The following is a 17,367-nucleotide window of genomic DNA, read 5'->3' as shown; positions in this document are numbered from 1 at the left end:
GCACCAGAGGCAGAGAGCACACAGCCTCACCAGGATAGAGGCACAAGGAGGATTTTCAGTCTGTGAGCAGTGACTCCTTCAAAATAAGCTACAAGACATTAAGCAAATCTCAATCCTCTGGGACCAAGGAACAGTTTTGTTACTTTCAGGGCTGCTGCCACACGACAGCCTGCCTTCAAGGTTTCAGATCCCGATACTATAACACAGAACCTCATGAATTCTAGCTTTCATGAGAAATAATTTGGAGCAATTTTCTCAACACGCCAGCATAGTGGAGTCTTTCATATAAATGTCATGTGTCATTTTTGCATGTGTTTTGTTTTGTTTTACAACTTAAACAAACAAGCCATAATGTGCAAAATTTGCTTTAGAGGTGCATGTAAGCCTTGAGAAGTCCAAAGTCTGTTTTCCTCTCCTCTCTTTATTATATTCATTTGTATTTATGCAGTTTGTTTATCTTTTCAGTTGAGCTCTCCTTAAATTGATAACTGCATTCAACATGCGCTCACAATGAGAAACATTTACTCTGTATCCGTTCCCGTTGTTCAAATTGGAGAAAGTTGATTCTGTGTTTGAACTGCAATGTACGTCTTTATTTGATTTGACAACATTGCAGGCAAACATAAACAGGAGTTAAACAACTTGGGCTTTCAAACTAAACAAAAGTTCATACTCATCAACACTCATTTGAGTCTGTAGACGCAAGACAGTGAAATAAGGAAATAAGTGGTGAAGTGAAATTTTTCAACATACAACTTCTGAACGTCTGAAGATGCATTTTGATTCCTGCATGGACTTCTCTTCAGTCATTATGCTAGGCTAAGCTACTAGAGAATATATACATCACAGTGATATCTCTAGTCAAGCACAGGGAGATTTGTTAGACCAATGACATTGAAACAACCTACAGTATTAATACAGTAGGTCGTTAATAGAGTATTAAGTTGGCACAGCTCAAAGAGTAGTAGCACAACAGCCCAGTGGGTTATGCTGGAACACAACTGACTTCATTTCTGTATCCATATTATATTATCCATTAATCCATTCATCAGTGGTATCGGCTTTCTCTCAAAGTAATGATCTTGTAGATTCTGACAGTGAAAAGCTGTGGCACTGTGTTTTATGGCCTGTACCAGAAATCAATTCTGTCTACACGGTCAGCCACATCATTTAATGGCCACAGAGCACGCCAACACATGGATCACTCAGTGCACAAAGCAAATGACCCAGTAAAGTGTGTGTGTGTGTGTGTGTGTGTGTGTGTGTGTGTGTGTGTGTGTGTGTGTGTGTGTGTGTGTGTGTGTGTGTGTGTGTGTGTGTGTGTGTGTGTGTGTGTGTGTGTATTCATACAAGCATTGATAAGTCAAAGGGCCTCAAGACTCCATGCCAAAGGTTATATATGAGATTTTAAACATTAATACAGCAGCATGTAGACATGGTGGAGTAATAGCATCCTGAGCAGAGAATGAAGTCACCCTCCGTCTGTGTGTGTGTGTGTTGTGATCTAAACTTCTCTGTTCTTGGTCTTTTGTTGCCACGTGCACATGCATGTGGATGTTAGTGCATCCTCTGGCCTTCCACATATTTATTTATAAGGAGAAACAACAGTCATTGATACAGCAGTGTGAAAGCGAGAGGGCAGGGTGCAGTATGAAGCAGTCAGGTGGAAGTGACCATTCAGAATGGCCTCCTCTGAAAAAAACATGTTCTTTGTCTAAAAAGAACTCCGACATAGAAATAGATAAGACCAGAGATAATATTGGCCCGATGAAAAACCAAGGAGCTGCTTCAGGGATCCAACTTAACTCTCAACTGGCTTTTCTTCTCCTGGAAGCGTAATTAACATGATGGGTAGATAGCTCTACATGTCTCTTTTCATTAGTGACCAGCTAGACTGAGCATAACAACGTTAGCCAACGTGCTGTTACAGATAAGATCAATTTGTTTGCCATCAGTAGTTGGCTTACTTCCAACATTGACGTTGAGCACATCACTGTAATCTTTGCGTGAGCTAATGGTGGTGACTGGATTGTTTGTTTTTTCTTTTTTCGTGTGTGCTCTGCTCTCACAGCATTTCCCACAGAATTATTTTAACCTATTGCGGGTAAGGGGATGCACAGGCGTGCCCAACATATGCCGAGTGTCAGTTACACAGGCTAAAGAGTGAAAGAGAAGTTCTAGTATGAGAGAACCAACTGCATTGCATGCCACAAATTCAGCCGAAACTATGAGGTTTGACTCTCTGCGTAGATGGTAAAAATTGTATGGACACGGTAACGCAACAGCATGGACAAGCACGCAAATGAAACTGCACACACCTAGTTAGGCATCTTTGAAGTTATTATAGGACTATGCTCAGAATGACTGCGGCAGGACAAATTAGAATATGTTGGGCTGCCACATTATATATAATCACTAGGAGACACGGTCTCATGTACACATGACATTTCATTGGGCTTTGCAGCCAGTATTACTTACTTGACTTAACTGTCTTACATCAAAAAGTGGTGATTCGCCATTGCACCATTTCTAAATTGTCTTATTCTGTCAAAAAACTGTATCACATGGGTATTTTATTTCATTGGCCTTGTGGACTGAACAACCTTTCTTACACCATATGAATCTTTGATAAGCAAAAGTGTTCCCCTCGGGCTCGCTGAGTCGAAGATTTGTCTTGATATTCACTGAAAGATGACAAATCCTCTTTTACAGCACACTTGCTTCATAAAAAATAGAGGCTGGTAGGAGGAAAAATGTCTCCCCCACATACTGTATCTGCAACCCACCAGCTGTCAAACCCATAGCTTAGAGTAGAAAGACCCAAAAGGTGGGATGTGAGTAGCTGACGAGAACCTCGCTCTCCCTCCCAACTTCCTTCTGAACCCTGGCTGAACTCTCTTTGTTTGGATGGGATATACAAGACAAAGCCTCTTTGCTCGAGAAAGATGAAGTGCCATGACTACTGGTAGACTGACGGAGCAGCTGTCGGTACCTGTCCCTTTGTTATGTTGCAGATAAGAACTCCTAAATAGGACAAGCCACCACTTTGCAGAGTTTTTTTTCTTTTTTCTTGCGCTAAGAAACATTTTCATTGCCTCATGCTTAAGAAAGTAATTTACAGCTTTTTGTGTGTCTGGCTGCAACCAACAAAATGCTAGCATGTGAGGGACAGGAATATTTCAGTTTTATTTATATAACACAGTGAGAAAATAATAAAAAATGAGAGCAGAAAGCAAAATATAATGCTTTAGAATATCCAATATAAAGTTTGTTTTTTACATTGAGATAATTTGACAGGAGCATATAAGGTGCCAGAAACACTGCTCACACACGAGTAGCACCATTCTCCCTCTCTGAGTGAAAAATGAAAGTTTGCAGTTTTGTATACAAGAGCGTCAGCCAGAATGTCCAATGCTGAATGCCAGAAACTTCCAGCAATGAGTAAACTCATCATTAAATCACTGCTGTTTGTTATCAACCCTGCCATCCACTCCCAGGTTTATAGTATCATGCTCCGATTTGGTCAAATTTTTACGATTAAGATTTAATGGTGTAAACATACAAAATAGAGTTAAATCAATATTTCAATTATATAAAATGTTTACTCAGACAAATTGTAGTTGTTGTTTGCTTCCTTTCCTGCGTTTTGATCAGGCAGCTTCCTGCAGTGAAAGATTCGATTGGCCTTAAACAGGCACGGTGACACATCGAACACGGTCTAATGACTGTGTGAGGACATAGCATCCTCAGTTTGGAGGTCATGTGATCTATTGATGAGGCTCGAGTCAGCTCAATGAGAGTCAAATGATGCCTTTAGATGCATCGACCATAAACTTACACCCTAACTTGTTTGGTCTAAGAGGCCAATCACGTGGCCCGTATCGTGACACGCTGCTCTGACCAGCCGCCCGACGATCAATTCAACTGCCTCTGAAGTCAATCAGCAATGCAGGGAGCGTGCACAGAGTTTGCTCTTCACAAATCATCTAGTATCATCTTACAGCCTGTATAATGACTTCATTACATAATGAAAGCTGCACTACAGTGAACCACAGAGTTGGTCATTGCAGCATTATCCGATCAATAAAATGAAAGACGATGACAGGAGAGACTCTTAAGTAGGGTGAGTCAAATACTGATCTCTGTGTGCCAACAAGGCTACTGAGGTACAGACACTGAGAAATGTCCAGCCAGTAAATCAATCGGAATAAACATTTCCTCATGTATGAGCAGCATACAGCAGACTGTAAGCTGACAAGTAAGGGCAAGTCTCTGCGACTGCGGAAATACATTGGAGCTAATCCTCGCTTTTGTGAGGTGAAACCATCTGTGAGAAAATCTGTAATTGCTTTACTTTGGTGTAAATGAGCAGCGCTTTCCTTCAGCTTGCTAATGGAGTTCCGACATAATGATGCAGAATGCATCTAATGCACACCTGTAGTTTATTTTAACAGTTAGCCACCTGTTTTGGTTTTTGTTTTGCTTGGATTGGTCGAATGAGTGAACTTCAATTCTTTGGTTGGCTGGTAATCATAGCCTCTTACCAGCAAAGTGAATATTTGATTTAATTCCATGTATGATTAAGTCCGATTATGAATTTAAAGAAAAAATACTACAACAGTGTAAAATTTAATAAAACCATTTTAAATTATTTTTCATTTTGTTTTTATTATATTTTAAATATGTCCAGAATAAGAATGTATTATATTTTAAATTTAATAAGGAAATAAATAAGGAAAACATACTACATGATTTTAAAATTATGTATTTTTGTCATTTTTTGTATGCATAATCAAATTGATAAACGTTACATGGACCATAAGTAACCATAAGTTACGATAATAATATCAATTTATCAATTATCACATTTTGAATCTCTGTAATCTTCGCTGTTCAGTAGCTGCACAGATTGCTGTATCCTGTATCATCTGTTATTCTGGTGGAAAGAACAGAGCAGCTACACTGACACTGCAAGTTTTTTAAAGTGGAAATGCATCAGCAGATAGAATATGGCTTTCAAGTCATTTTTCATGCAACATAACGGGAGCAGAAAGGCAAAAATATGGTGTATGACAAGTGAAACAAACTAATGAGGGAGAGGATGAAGAGTATCCCTGGACAGACATTGTGTACGTGTGAAAATAACACCATAGACAGTATTTTTTTGGTCTTGTTGTGGAGGGGCAGGTCTTCTCGTACACACACAAACACACAACTTATTGGTCTGTATATGTGTGTATCTGTCTGTTATTAACACTATTAACATAAGAAATGGTTCCCCTCCTTCAGCATGACGCCAGGGTTGTGATGACAACAACATCTGTTCTCCGCCACCCACACCCTTCCCATCCGATGCTCACTCCATCCCCTGTGCCAGTCCTCCTCATATGTCAGCCTCACACTGGCACTGCCCTCCCTATCCACTGGAGGCTTTATCCAATTTGTCAGGGCTGGCATACGCACGGCTCAAGATGCCTCCCTCCCTCCCTCCGCCCTGTCCCTTCTTCATCAGCCTGACTGGGAGACGGCCGAGACGGTCTGTGCCAGTGGGCATTACGGTACCTGATGGCCGGCCCCACCTGCCACCGCTGTGACACCCAGGCTTGCCCAATCTGCCTCTCCAACCTAGCAGATACCAGCTGGCCGGACAGCCTGCATGCTGATAGATGGACAATCGCAGGCGGGATCATCAGTCATATTCACAACAGTCCAGCCTGGCTAACTGACTCAAATAAACAGAGACAGCTTTGAGTCTATGTGCGATGTTTGCTGATACAGTTCGAAGAGAAAACGAGAGGCAAGATAGAAAGAAAGTGAATAAATGTTGCTAACTTGGCTTTCATCGTTTGGAAACTTTGAAACAAGCATCAGATAGGCAGCTGCTGGACAAGATAACAAAACACCCGTCTTTTCTTTGGCACCTTATCTGTTTCCTCAAGAGTCAGACAAGCAACTTCTATTCTTCCTGCTTTCACATTTTTAACACGTATCCCTTTGCCTTCCCTCCGAGCAGAAGAGGGAAACTGTTGTTCGTTGTATCTCAGCTGTGAACTTATCTGAGCTCAACACCACTGACAAGATTTAAGGGCATCATTCCAGCATGTCAAGTACAAAATTAGGGAGGTGGACAGGAGTGTTTAATACTCAAATAGCTCTGTTAGTAGCAGCTGTGCTCCGGTACCTCTACGCTCTTCGTCTGTAAGAATTGAACGTCACTAGTTTAGGCCAAAACCATGACATCACTTTTGAGGAGTAATGAAGCAATTTCAAGGCAATGCCCCACAACAACAAAAAAAAATTTGAAACACCTTCACAGCTCTCTTGACTGGTCTGACACAGGCTTTACAGAATCACTGATCCGAGATCCAACTCTATGTGTTGGCTCCTAAATGATTGTGTGGAATGTGTGCAAAGAGAAATCCAAGCCGGGACCAGCACATGTGTCTGTAGAGCGATGCCTCTGCAGAGCTATGCGGTAATTCTATTCGGCCATACCTGTTCCCAAAATATCCTCATCAGCTTGGGTTGCACACACCCTGCAGCCCCCTGCCAGGGGCCAAAATTAACACCCTGTTGTAGAAGTAGAAGATGAACACAGTTCGGCACTGATATATCATCAATCAAACGTACAATTCTAATGCCTCTATGGGATGGGATGGTAGCCTGGCCTGTGGTGATGCTGGTTACAGCTTTCTTCCTGAAACTGTGACCTGCAGTAATTGAACTGCAGTGAGTAAAGACTCGCTGCTGGAGTCTGAAGTGACCACAGCTGCTCAAAGAACTGTTCACCTGTTGATTCAAAGTTCAGAGAAGATCGACTCAGTACACGGAACCCAGAACTGCAGAATCAGTTGCTGCTATACAGAGCGCTGGTCATCGTGTTAGTATTGAATGTATCTTATGTCCAAACTGCACTAAAATTCGACACTGCACTTCCTTGGGGTCTTGACACTACACATACCAACTGTGAAGCCAGTAAGATGAACGGTTCTCAAGATATGCAAGCACCAGACAGAGAGAGATTTGTGGAATAATATAGATAATATAATTCAATGTTTAATATCAAACATATATTGCACAACACCAGTTGCACAAAAATGGAATAGAGAACAGAAAACGATTTACATTCTACCACTTTCAGAAATTTGAGCCAATCATCTGTCTGCACCTCATTCTGAATAATCGTGGACAAAAATCTAAGGAGCCCCACGTAGCAGACCCCCCTCCCTAGTTCTCTCCTCTTCTCTCAGTCCCCGTCACATTGTATCATTCAGAAACCACTGGGGGGGCTCCGCTCCTGACGAGCACACGCTTTTCTCATCTCCTATCTCAGCCGATTAGGAGTCATTCTCCGGGGGCCGCTGAGCAGACATGTCAGTGTCCACGCTGCAGATTTTTACACCAGAGTTCCATCCTATGTAATTGCGGTACAGCCTTACATATATTAAGCTGATCTAATTTCCCATTTTATTTCCTTTATGATCACCGGATCACCGACAGTGACAGAGTTACCAACGGTTCTCGCCCACGTGATCTGGATGAACAAGTTTCTTCTGATGTGTTTGAGCTGGAGCCTAAGGCAAACATACAGCAGAGGGCCATCTAAAAACTAATGGTGGATCTTAGTGGAAGTAGTATAAAAACAATGATACCCACCACCCACCATCATCCACTAATGAAGCTTCCCATCAATTTAATGAGAGCATTAACTATTGTTCACAGTGGTCTATCCGGATGGAGCACTATCCATTACAGTGGCCTGTCACCTTCATGGAGCTAGAGAATATTAAAAATCCTCTGGGGGATGACTTTCTGCAGGAAGGTGACATTCAGATTGTAGCGTCAAGCTTTTTCCCCTCTCCTCTTTTTAGCCCTGTGCGTCCACATGACACGGCTCAGCATTTGAACTCTGTCTGAATATGTGCAATGTCACCGGTTGTGGAGCACACTCGCTCATGCCATCTGCTGCCGATGTGCGAGAGTGCTGTTAGCATCCGTTCTCGGGCGAGGCAGGCTGAAGGACAGAGGGCAACATAAATTTACATACCCGAGAGCCGGTCAAACTCATTAATGCACACTGTGATCAGCCCAAAACATCCGATATACACTGTGGACCTGACCTATCCAAACGCAATGAAGGGCATCAAATTGCCTATTCAGGTAGAGATAGATAAATAAATAATTGCTGCTGGCGTATCAAGGTTTGTTGGTACCTAATGACTGACTGACTGACTGGGGAAAATACTTTATTTCCCTGATCAATACCTTATGACCATACCAGAGAAGTGTATGTCAATATATGTGTGTGTGTTTGTGTACTCATTTTTGCTACTTATTTAGGACCTTTTCCGACATAAAGACTGACCTTGTCAGGACCAGCAGACCTAATGGGGACCAGTGCCTGTGCCTAATGAGGCAAAAAGTCATTTCTGAGGTCCTGCTCACGGTTGGAGTAAAGGTTTTGGTTAGGATGTCCGCAAAGACTGGAAGTCAAGGTGAAGTCCTCACAATGATTGTGCGAGTGTGTATGTGGTGCAGGTATTTTATCATTGTGTGAACCTACGTCTGTATACATAGGCACATTAAGGGGATTTGACTTCCTTATGAGGACAAAAAACAAGTCCCCATAACAAAAAATCATTACATTTTATAGTTAATGTAACACTCAAATTAAGATTAAGTTTAGGGTTAGGCAAGTAGTATACGGTTAAAGTTGTAATTAATGTAAGTCCATGTAATGTCCTCGGAAGTCATGTGTGTGTTTGTTACAAGAACATGGCATTTGCATACATAAGCCTTAAAGAAACCACATCCCATATTTCCAGTGCATTCTACAATCTTCACAAGGTTCCCACTCACTCAGTAGATGACTACATGTGTATGTAAATGAATGACCTTTAAGCATATGGTTACAGACCAACATCACTCATCATTCACATGCTTTACTGCCTCCAACCACATGTTCAGGTCTCTGCCTTATTAATTATACAAACACGGGTCATTCCATTGAAATATAATCTCCAGTGGGATGTGAATCCTTCAAAACTTGGGATTTATTCGGAAGCGCCGGGAGAGGAGCTAAATGAAGTTTGACAAAGGCAGCTGTGCCATTTCCAGTTTTATGCTTCACTCTTCAAGATGGCTTTGATGACTAGCCATCTGCTGGTTAAGTTTTGTCAAATAAATGACCATAAAACGAGCCATAAACAGGAAACCTGAGGACGGCTATCATTTCACCTTACACATCCCATTGAGTTCCTCATTGCCAAAGAAAGAAAGGGATTCAATAGCCATCTCCATCGAGAAAACAACACTTCATTATAGTTTGTGACCTTTTCACAGCTTGAGGTACCTCATCGCATTCTTTTAAATGACTGCATTACCCTGTGGTATCATTCCTGTCTACTTGTCTCTTTGTTTCTCAGTCATCTATCAGCCATTCTAAACCAATAGGCCTTCTGAGTGGCGGCGGCTTTTCACCATCAAATCAATGAAAAGCAGTGTAAACGGGTACAAAGGTAATTAGATGTTGCAAAATTTCAGGTTTCTCCAGACATTGTTGTGAGCAGACAAAAGACTATAGGAAATGCAATTCATGGAAAAACCTGTAATCTATGTGAGGACGTGCTACACTTCAGTGAGTCTGATGTGTGTCTGACAGGACCACAGCTCCATACTAAAACAAAACAATGGTTGAAACGGTATCTTTGCTTGAGAGCTTCAGTGTTTGACTTATGAACATGTGCTCAGCAAATAACTCAAGATAATGAGTAAAACAAAAACACATAGAGCTTGGTTTAAAACATCTTTTCCTATGTGTTGTTATATATTATTCCTAAAAAGCTATATTTAAAATAGATATTTCCTTCAAACCTTATATATTATCAAAGTTATCTGAAATAATTCAATTTTATTACATTTTCAGGGCTATTGATATGTATTCATAAACATATGTGCAGTCTAACGTAATTTACTGAGCACTAAATCCTGCTCTTGATGAGAAGGAAGTCGCATTTGAAGCAAAACTCTTCAGATATAAACCAAAGAGCACTTACGTTACCATACATTACCCTAATTGAACACAACATGTGAAGACCTGTTGACATTTTCAAATAGCTGAGAATTGAATTGAAAATTATCAAAAACACTCTCTTATTAGAATCTATATAGATCAAAGTTAAGAATAAAGTCCTTGCTTATAAAACAGGTGTAACTTTGAGCTAAGATAAACTTAAATGGAAATTAACCAGAGACAGCTACATATACATGTTGAGGCTGGTATTACATCTTCTACATGGTACAGAAGCTGTTATGAGGTAAAATTGATTGCAACATAGTCCATGTACAGAGGCAGGCGTTACAAAACTGTATATTGATTGATTGTTATAGTGTAGGAATTAGGAGTGCATGTCACATGACCCGGTATGATCGTGCACATCCTGAACAGGAGGAATACAAATGTCCAATCACATCTGCTCAATGTTAATGAAGCACTTCTTGTCCAAATAGAATCGCTTTAATACTCTGACGATTGAATGTTAAGGCTCCTGAGCTCTCAGGTGTAAAAATTGTAATCAGACAGCAAAGTGATTTCACTGAAATGCCTTAAACGTCTTCCTGGTGTGTCACGCTCATGAGGTTGACCGTGACAGAAAAAAGGGAAATATACAGTGCATAGCAGCGTGGAGGCCAGTGACTCTGGGGATTACTTTTTAAATTGTTTACCTCAGTTACTGAACACCAACTGAACGATACCAGAGAAGTATGGAATTTGGGGCTGAAATGACAAAGAAGTGCAGGATTTTACCGATGGAGGTGAGAAGCCTTTGTGACAGCTTTTGCCTCGACCAGTCGCCAGCGGAAAAGAGGCAAAAATTAAGGCAGTCTTATCCAACCATCCATCCATTATCTATACTGCTTTTCTGTCATGTCATGTTTACATCACTACCTATCAGAGATGCAGCTGATAAATACCTGTGACTACTGCAAAACCATTTGAATATATGCTGACTGCATCCTTTCACACTGAAGACACAAACACCATATTGGTGGGATTTTTGTGTTAAAGGGGATTTAGTGAGCCTGGGAAGTCAATGGTAGCAAGTAGCTCTGTTTGCATGTTTGCTTTACAGTGAGTAAAAGGAGGATCTTGGACATTTATGATCCCAGTTTTTGAACTCCCTCATGCTCACAAACTTACCAGAGGAGGCAGTGATTTGTTGCTTCTTCTGTAAGATCCCCCTGGGTTCGTCAACAAAGCTGGTGAAGCAAAGCTTAGCCTCTCGCTGTTGGTTTCAAAATCCTGCATTGATAAATGGCTGGCCATCACAATACAGTATCGATCTTTAGACTGCATGCGGGGCCAGTGTGTGAGAGGTGTGGGACACACAACTCACTTTAAGGTGCTTGTTAAATACGAGTTAAACCAAATAGAAACAGCCAATACCCACACTGTGCAGATGGTGGTCTAAAGTAATGGAACCTTTTCCAGTAAATAAGCTCCTGATATCCATAATCCTGATTAATATCTAATGTCAATAGCCACGGTGTATTTTCGGGGAACAGAATTAAGGTGCACTACCTGTAGTCTCAGCAGCCTGTTAAGATGCAGAGCTTGTCTGCTCATTAATACTGTATAGAGACAGCAAATCCTCCATGCTAAATTATATAATAGGCCTAATTCATTCTTGATCTTCTGCATACCCTTTCCTAGATTAATAGAATTTTGTCTCTTTAATTATCATGGGGATAAAGTCTGTGTTTAACTCAAATGATCACCCTGACATTATATAAAACATGTTGATGAGCTTCAGATAGAAAAACATGCCCTTTGTGTTGTGTAATTTATAGATGCTTGGCTCAAATACTGTCGGACACAACTACAAGAATGAATGAGTCATTAAAAGCAACAGGAATGACCTTCTCTCATGACCTTTAAATGCTGAATAAACAAACAGTATTATCCCTCATGAGAGGTGGTTAACAATCAGCTGCAGAAAAGCATCCAATGAATTATCCTAAACCTTCCTACTGCCTTATTCTCGAATTCAGAGCAGAGCAGAGTCAGCTCTGTACAGATCAGGGAAATCCAACTAAGCGTAAAAGTGCTAAAGACTGAGAAAGTATTGAGTGGATCCATTAAAGCTGCATTAGTAAGTTTGAACTTCTACCATCAACATTTCTCAGTGGAAAATAGCACAAGAGGGTAACCTGCGGAAAATGTTGCATTATCTAGAAGTGTTACAAAGATACGTGAACAGACTTTTTCATCACCAAATGTATCTATTTCTCATGTATTTATGTGTTTAATTATTTATTCCTGCATTTATTTATTTATTTCTACTAATGTCGTGTTTATTGTCCCTCATGAAGCATAAGAACTGAGACCTAATTATAGTTTGAGAAAAGAACAAAAGTAAGCTTATGTCCCTGAATCACTTTTAGCTAGATAAATATGACTTCTAGACTTTGTTAGCTTTCTATGTTAGCAAGATTTCACTTTGCCTTCACCACGTCAGCAATTCTCACACGATTCTATTGGAATTAAACCAAGGATTTGACAATGTGTGAGAAATATCTGGGTTGGAAGAGGTGCAGAACTCTATTACTATATAGTACTATCTATTGAAATGAGCTTTAAATTAAAGATTTGTTATGATAATGTAAGGAAATACATGTGGAATGGATCTATCTAACTGTATGCTATCTAACTCGTTAGCTATTGCAGCTAGCAAGCAAAGTGTCTCATTTCGAGTGGGTTTGAACAACAGTTTGACCATCTGTAACACTGCTGTTGATTTTGGACTTGCACTGCACAAATTCAGATACTGTGTAGAATACAAAGACAAAACCAACTTGTTTTCTGCACACCACAGTGCAGATTGACTTCAGTAGCTGAAGTCTTGTGCTGTACCAACTATATGGAAGGAACGTATGCACATCTATAAAATGGGCTGTAATAAGCATTTAATGTTATGAGAATAAAAAGCTTTTTGCACGCTATGACCATGATTTAAAACCTTATAAAAGTAGAGTAAAAGGCATCTAAAGAAATATCTCTAGATAAAGGTCATCACAGAGGAATAAAAAGGGAAGAATGAGTAAAAATGAGAAGCAGGGTCATCATTCACCTCACGATTTTTCAGAGCGGAGCTGGATGTTACATCCTCTCCCAAACACAAAGAGAAAGTGGCCACAGGCAGATGTTGTGGACCACTTTTACGACTATTCAGCATTTCTCAATATAAGCAGGCACAAAGCTAAATGTAGTCCACCTCAACCCAGGGGGAAGTGGATGACCGACCACATAAAGGTACTAGTGAGAATCTGCCTGGTTTGAGGGAGAGATGTGGAGGCTCCCTCTTGTGTATGTTTTTGAGACAGTTGTGAGCAAATCTCCGCAGTGCAATGTGATATTTTTCCCAACTAGCCCAGTTGGCCAGTGAATCCATTTTACTAGCCTGGTGTATAGGCTCCTGAGCAATGGATCAGTTATTCACTTAGGAGCAGCAGCGTTGAGGTTTTGTGACACCATTTTTTTGTTTTTAACAAAACAAATGTATCATCATACAGTCCCAGATAATATGCAAGATGCCTGTATCACTAACATTTTAATTAGCCAAAAATAGCGCTGTACTCTCAATTCGCTTTAGAGCCTGAAGCAAATGCTTTTGTGGCTTTAATTGACAGAAGTACACACATATAAATACCCCTCCAAAATAAAGATTTAAAATAAACACTTCTGCCTCACTTCAGAATTTTGCTTCACTTTACATTGCTTACACATTAGGTTAGATTAATTAGGTTCACCAATAATGTTAGATAACCCACTATCAAAACATTTTAAATTGTTGAAATGCATCCATTTTTAATCAGACAGTCCCATTGGTCCATACATTAATTTAGCTGCCAAGGCCACAGATCCAATCCGTTCTTAAACCAGGGAAGGACTCCATAAGTATTCACTTCTTCCTACTGGACATGATTTATGTATTTAGAACATTTGTTTTGGAAGTTAATTTGTTTGCAGTGCCTTTTTCTTACTTGAATATATTGATATTTGTAATTTATAGCAACCCTGTTAAAAATAACAATATGACTTAAAGACCAACAGTTTTTGTCACTGGCCTAAACAAACCCGAGGCTGGTCAATCCACTTCCACTGAATTAACCTTCACTGGGCTCGAGACAATTACGTCAAACACTGATAGACCTAGCCACCAAAAAAAAGGAAGTACTCATATTTATGTAACGTGCGATTCAATCCCCCAGGCAGTAGAAATGCAATTAAGAAAAGCTAGCCTACTGGCGAGGTTACTGCTGCTCGTAGTGAAGTGCCATGTAGCACCTTCCAAGACAGCCTCCCTCAGGACTCTTACCGGCTGTGCAGTGAACCAGCGACCCTTAGCTCACACCTCCCCTCCCAACACATGCACTGGTGATAAATTACCTAATCCCCCTATTCCCAGCCATTTCTATTATACACCCTAGGCTTGTTAAGAACAGCCCGGAAAAGAGAAAAGGGGTTGAGAAAAGACAGCAAGAGGAGGGGATATGCGGAAAAAAGACCAAGTGACAGAAACACAATGACAAGGGGAAGATATACAGGCCAAACAAAAGCAGGATTCGGTATCCATAACCTTCAGTAGCAGTGGGATGTGGGTGTGTGTCAGTGATTGATGTCCCAGCACCACTAGACACTGTATTTCAAGACAATTATGGCCGATAGAATACATCCAGGGCGAGAAGTATACAGATTGGTGTCAGCTTCTGAAAGTGCATCAATCCAGAAACACTTTGAGACCACAGCAGTCAGTCAGACAGTCCTTTCCTGCAGTCACTGGGACGCTGACGTGAATTTTTCTGACTCTACTCTGCAGACGAATTTGATTCCACCACTGAACATGCACATCTCAGGCATCACTTCAGCCGAGCAGAGAGGCAGCGACAAGGGACAATGACATCATTGCTCAAACGCTCCCAGAGGAATGCTTGTCGTCACTCACACTGGCAAACACACTGCTATGGAAACAGCAAGAGCGTGAGCACGCATCAGGGTTAAAGGGATACCGGCAGGCACAGGCGCACATGTAAACAGAGAGAAATATCTGAAAAACAAAGCGACAGGGGAACTCCATTGAAAACAATGCTGACGCATGACCAAACTGCTGCTGAGCCGCTGTGTGAATGAGCCTGCAGTCACATGTTCCCTGTTAAAAGACCACTACAGAGGTCAACTGAGGACTTAATGACTGTCATTGGAAATGTACAGTTGGCCAATACTTTTTCCTGGTGAACATGACACAGAGGAAATAACTGAACTGAGCCTGATCTTGGGAGCACCAGAGAGAAAGAGAGATGTGGTTTCAGAGTGCTGCCAAAGCCATGATGGAACACATCCTATCAGCTGACTGCTATGGAAACAGCGGGAGAGTGCGTGTGTGCCAGAAGTTGAAAGGACACGGAAACGCACAGGCACAAATACTACACATGCTTATGAAGTGGGCTGTGCTTGTGCATGTCCGCAGATGCAAAATCCACACATCTCTCCCCTATCTGTGCGTCCGACTGGGTATAGAAAAGTTGGGAAAGGGCAAACGGAGCAGCTGCAGTGTACACAGACACACAGACACATACACACACACACACACACACAGGGCAGCATTCTACAGACTGGGCAGCCATTCAAACAGCTCTTGGTAACAGTAACCCACGGCAACCCTTAAACCAGCCCCCTCTCCCTTCATGCTCAAGAGGCACAGATCCATTGCCCAGTTAAGGGAACCAGCAGCCAGAGTGCCCAGCAGTGAAAAGAGGCTGTAACTCTACCCACTCTGCCCCTTTCCTAAAGTGCAGCCACCCCCCCCCCCCCCCCCCCCCCCCCCCCCCCCTCAGCCCTCAGAGGTTCAGGAGGTTAATTATTCAACATGTGAAAGGATTTGTGGGAGAACTGAGAGTGGACACAAGCCGGCAGAAACCCCTCACCTCTTTTGTCCAGCTCATTCACTCACTTTCCAATGTGGACACTGAGGCATGAGCCCGAGCTTTCTCAATCTCACATCATCCATCACACACACACACACACACACACACACACACACACACACACACACGCACACAGACAGCAACACTTGGGCGCACATTGCAACATCTTTACGCATCAGCCCCTGCGCGCCGATGCTCCACATGTTCCCAGCCTCTCGCAGCACTGTACACTCCTCCACTCCTCCTCTCCTCCTCCTCCTCTCCTCCTCTCTTACCGTTGTGGTTGTGCTGCCGGGTCTCCAGCATGCTGACGGAGGAGTCCGTGGCTCCCAGCTCGGCCAGTCTGCGGCTGGTGGCGCTCAGCTCGGAGCGCAGGTTGGTCACCTCCTGGCTGGCCGACTGGATGGCCCCGTCGATGCGCTGGGCCAGCTGCTTGTTGTCATCCATCATTTTCAGGATTTTTGCCTGAGGGGGAGAGGGGAATCCAGACAGGGTGTCATGCTGAAAAGTTGACCATTTCCCCGTGGAGAGAGGTGTCCACCCCGTTCCCAAAGAAAATAAAATCCCTCTTCTGTCCCTCCTCTGTGTGATCTCGCTCCCTAGAAAGACAAGTTAAATCCTCAGAGCAGTTTGTCCTGTGCGTAAAAGAAGAGAGAGGCAATCCGGTTCAGGAGATAGTGTGTGTGTGGTGGGAGTGTGTCAGTGTGCGAGTGTGCGGGTGTGTGTGTCTGAGAGTTCCGTAACTGCATGAGTGTGTGTGAGTGTGTGTGCGCGTGCACGTGCGCGTTACAGAGTCAGCGCTGCCCCTGTGAAGCGCGCTCCCCGCAGCTGACTGTTGAAAGGACACAGAGCATTGAGAGATGACAAGCACCCTTTTTAAATGGACTGTACCATTTGCAGGAGGAAGTCGGGGGTTGGGAGGGGGGGGTAGGGGGTAGAGATGAGCCAGACCATATAAGCACATGGAAGTCAGAGGTCTTCAACACAGCTGCCTTTAGAGATAGTCTCGGGTTGTGTGTTCGAGACTGAACTGACAACTCACAAAAGCCTGTTTAAAGAGACTGTAGTGAAACACTGAAGCCTCTCTCTCACTCTCACTCTCTCTCTCTCTCTCTCGCTCTCTCTCTCTCGCTCTCTCTCTCTCTCTCTCTGTGTATACTGCATGCACCTCCCTCCATGGACGAAGGGAAGGAAACCATTAGTTTGACAAAGAGTCAGTTGTGAGGAGAAAACAATGATGGCTATGCAAACAAAGCTTTCATCGCAGCATGACAGCTACAATATAAATGCTTTTTAAAAACAAACTGTCTGGCTCAGGTTAAGGAAGGTGTGTTACAGAGTGGCAGGGAGGAAAAAGGACTGAGCAACATTCTGCTGTTTCCT

The 17,367-nt window shown here is 42.3% G+C and overlaps 1 protein-coding gene across 3 annotated transcripts in view; it reads right to left on the bottom strand.

Moving 5' to 3' along the window:
• Positions 1–16,431, bottom strand: part of LOC133004877 (kazrin-like) — a 112,089-nt gene extending 95,658 nt beyond the window's left edge. Inside the window, exon 1 of one of the 3 annotated variants that reach the window (XM_061074420.1) lies at positions 16,260–16,431. In XM_061074420.1, the coding sequence (XP_060930403.1) occupies positions 16,260–16,431 (172 nt within the window). The remainder of the gene's footprint in view (positions 1–16,259) is intronic. The other 2 variants (XM_061074418.1, XM_061074421.1) reach the window with 2 other exon arrangements.
• Between the last annotated feature and the right edge of the window lie 936 nt (positions 16,432–17,367).

This window comes from Limanda limanda, chromosome 7 (assembly GCF_963576545.1).
Source record: "Limanda limanda chromosome 7, fLimLim1.1, whole genome shotgun sequence".
In the NCBI taxonomy this organism is placed as follows: Eukaryota; Metazoa; Chordata; class Actinopteri; order Pleuronectiformes; family Pleuronectidae; genus Limanda; species Limanda limanda.
Note: the sequence above shows the minus strand (reverse complement) of the source record. Positions and strands in the feature narration are given on the sequence as shown.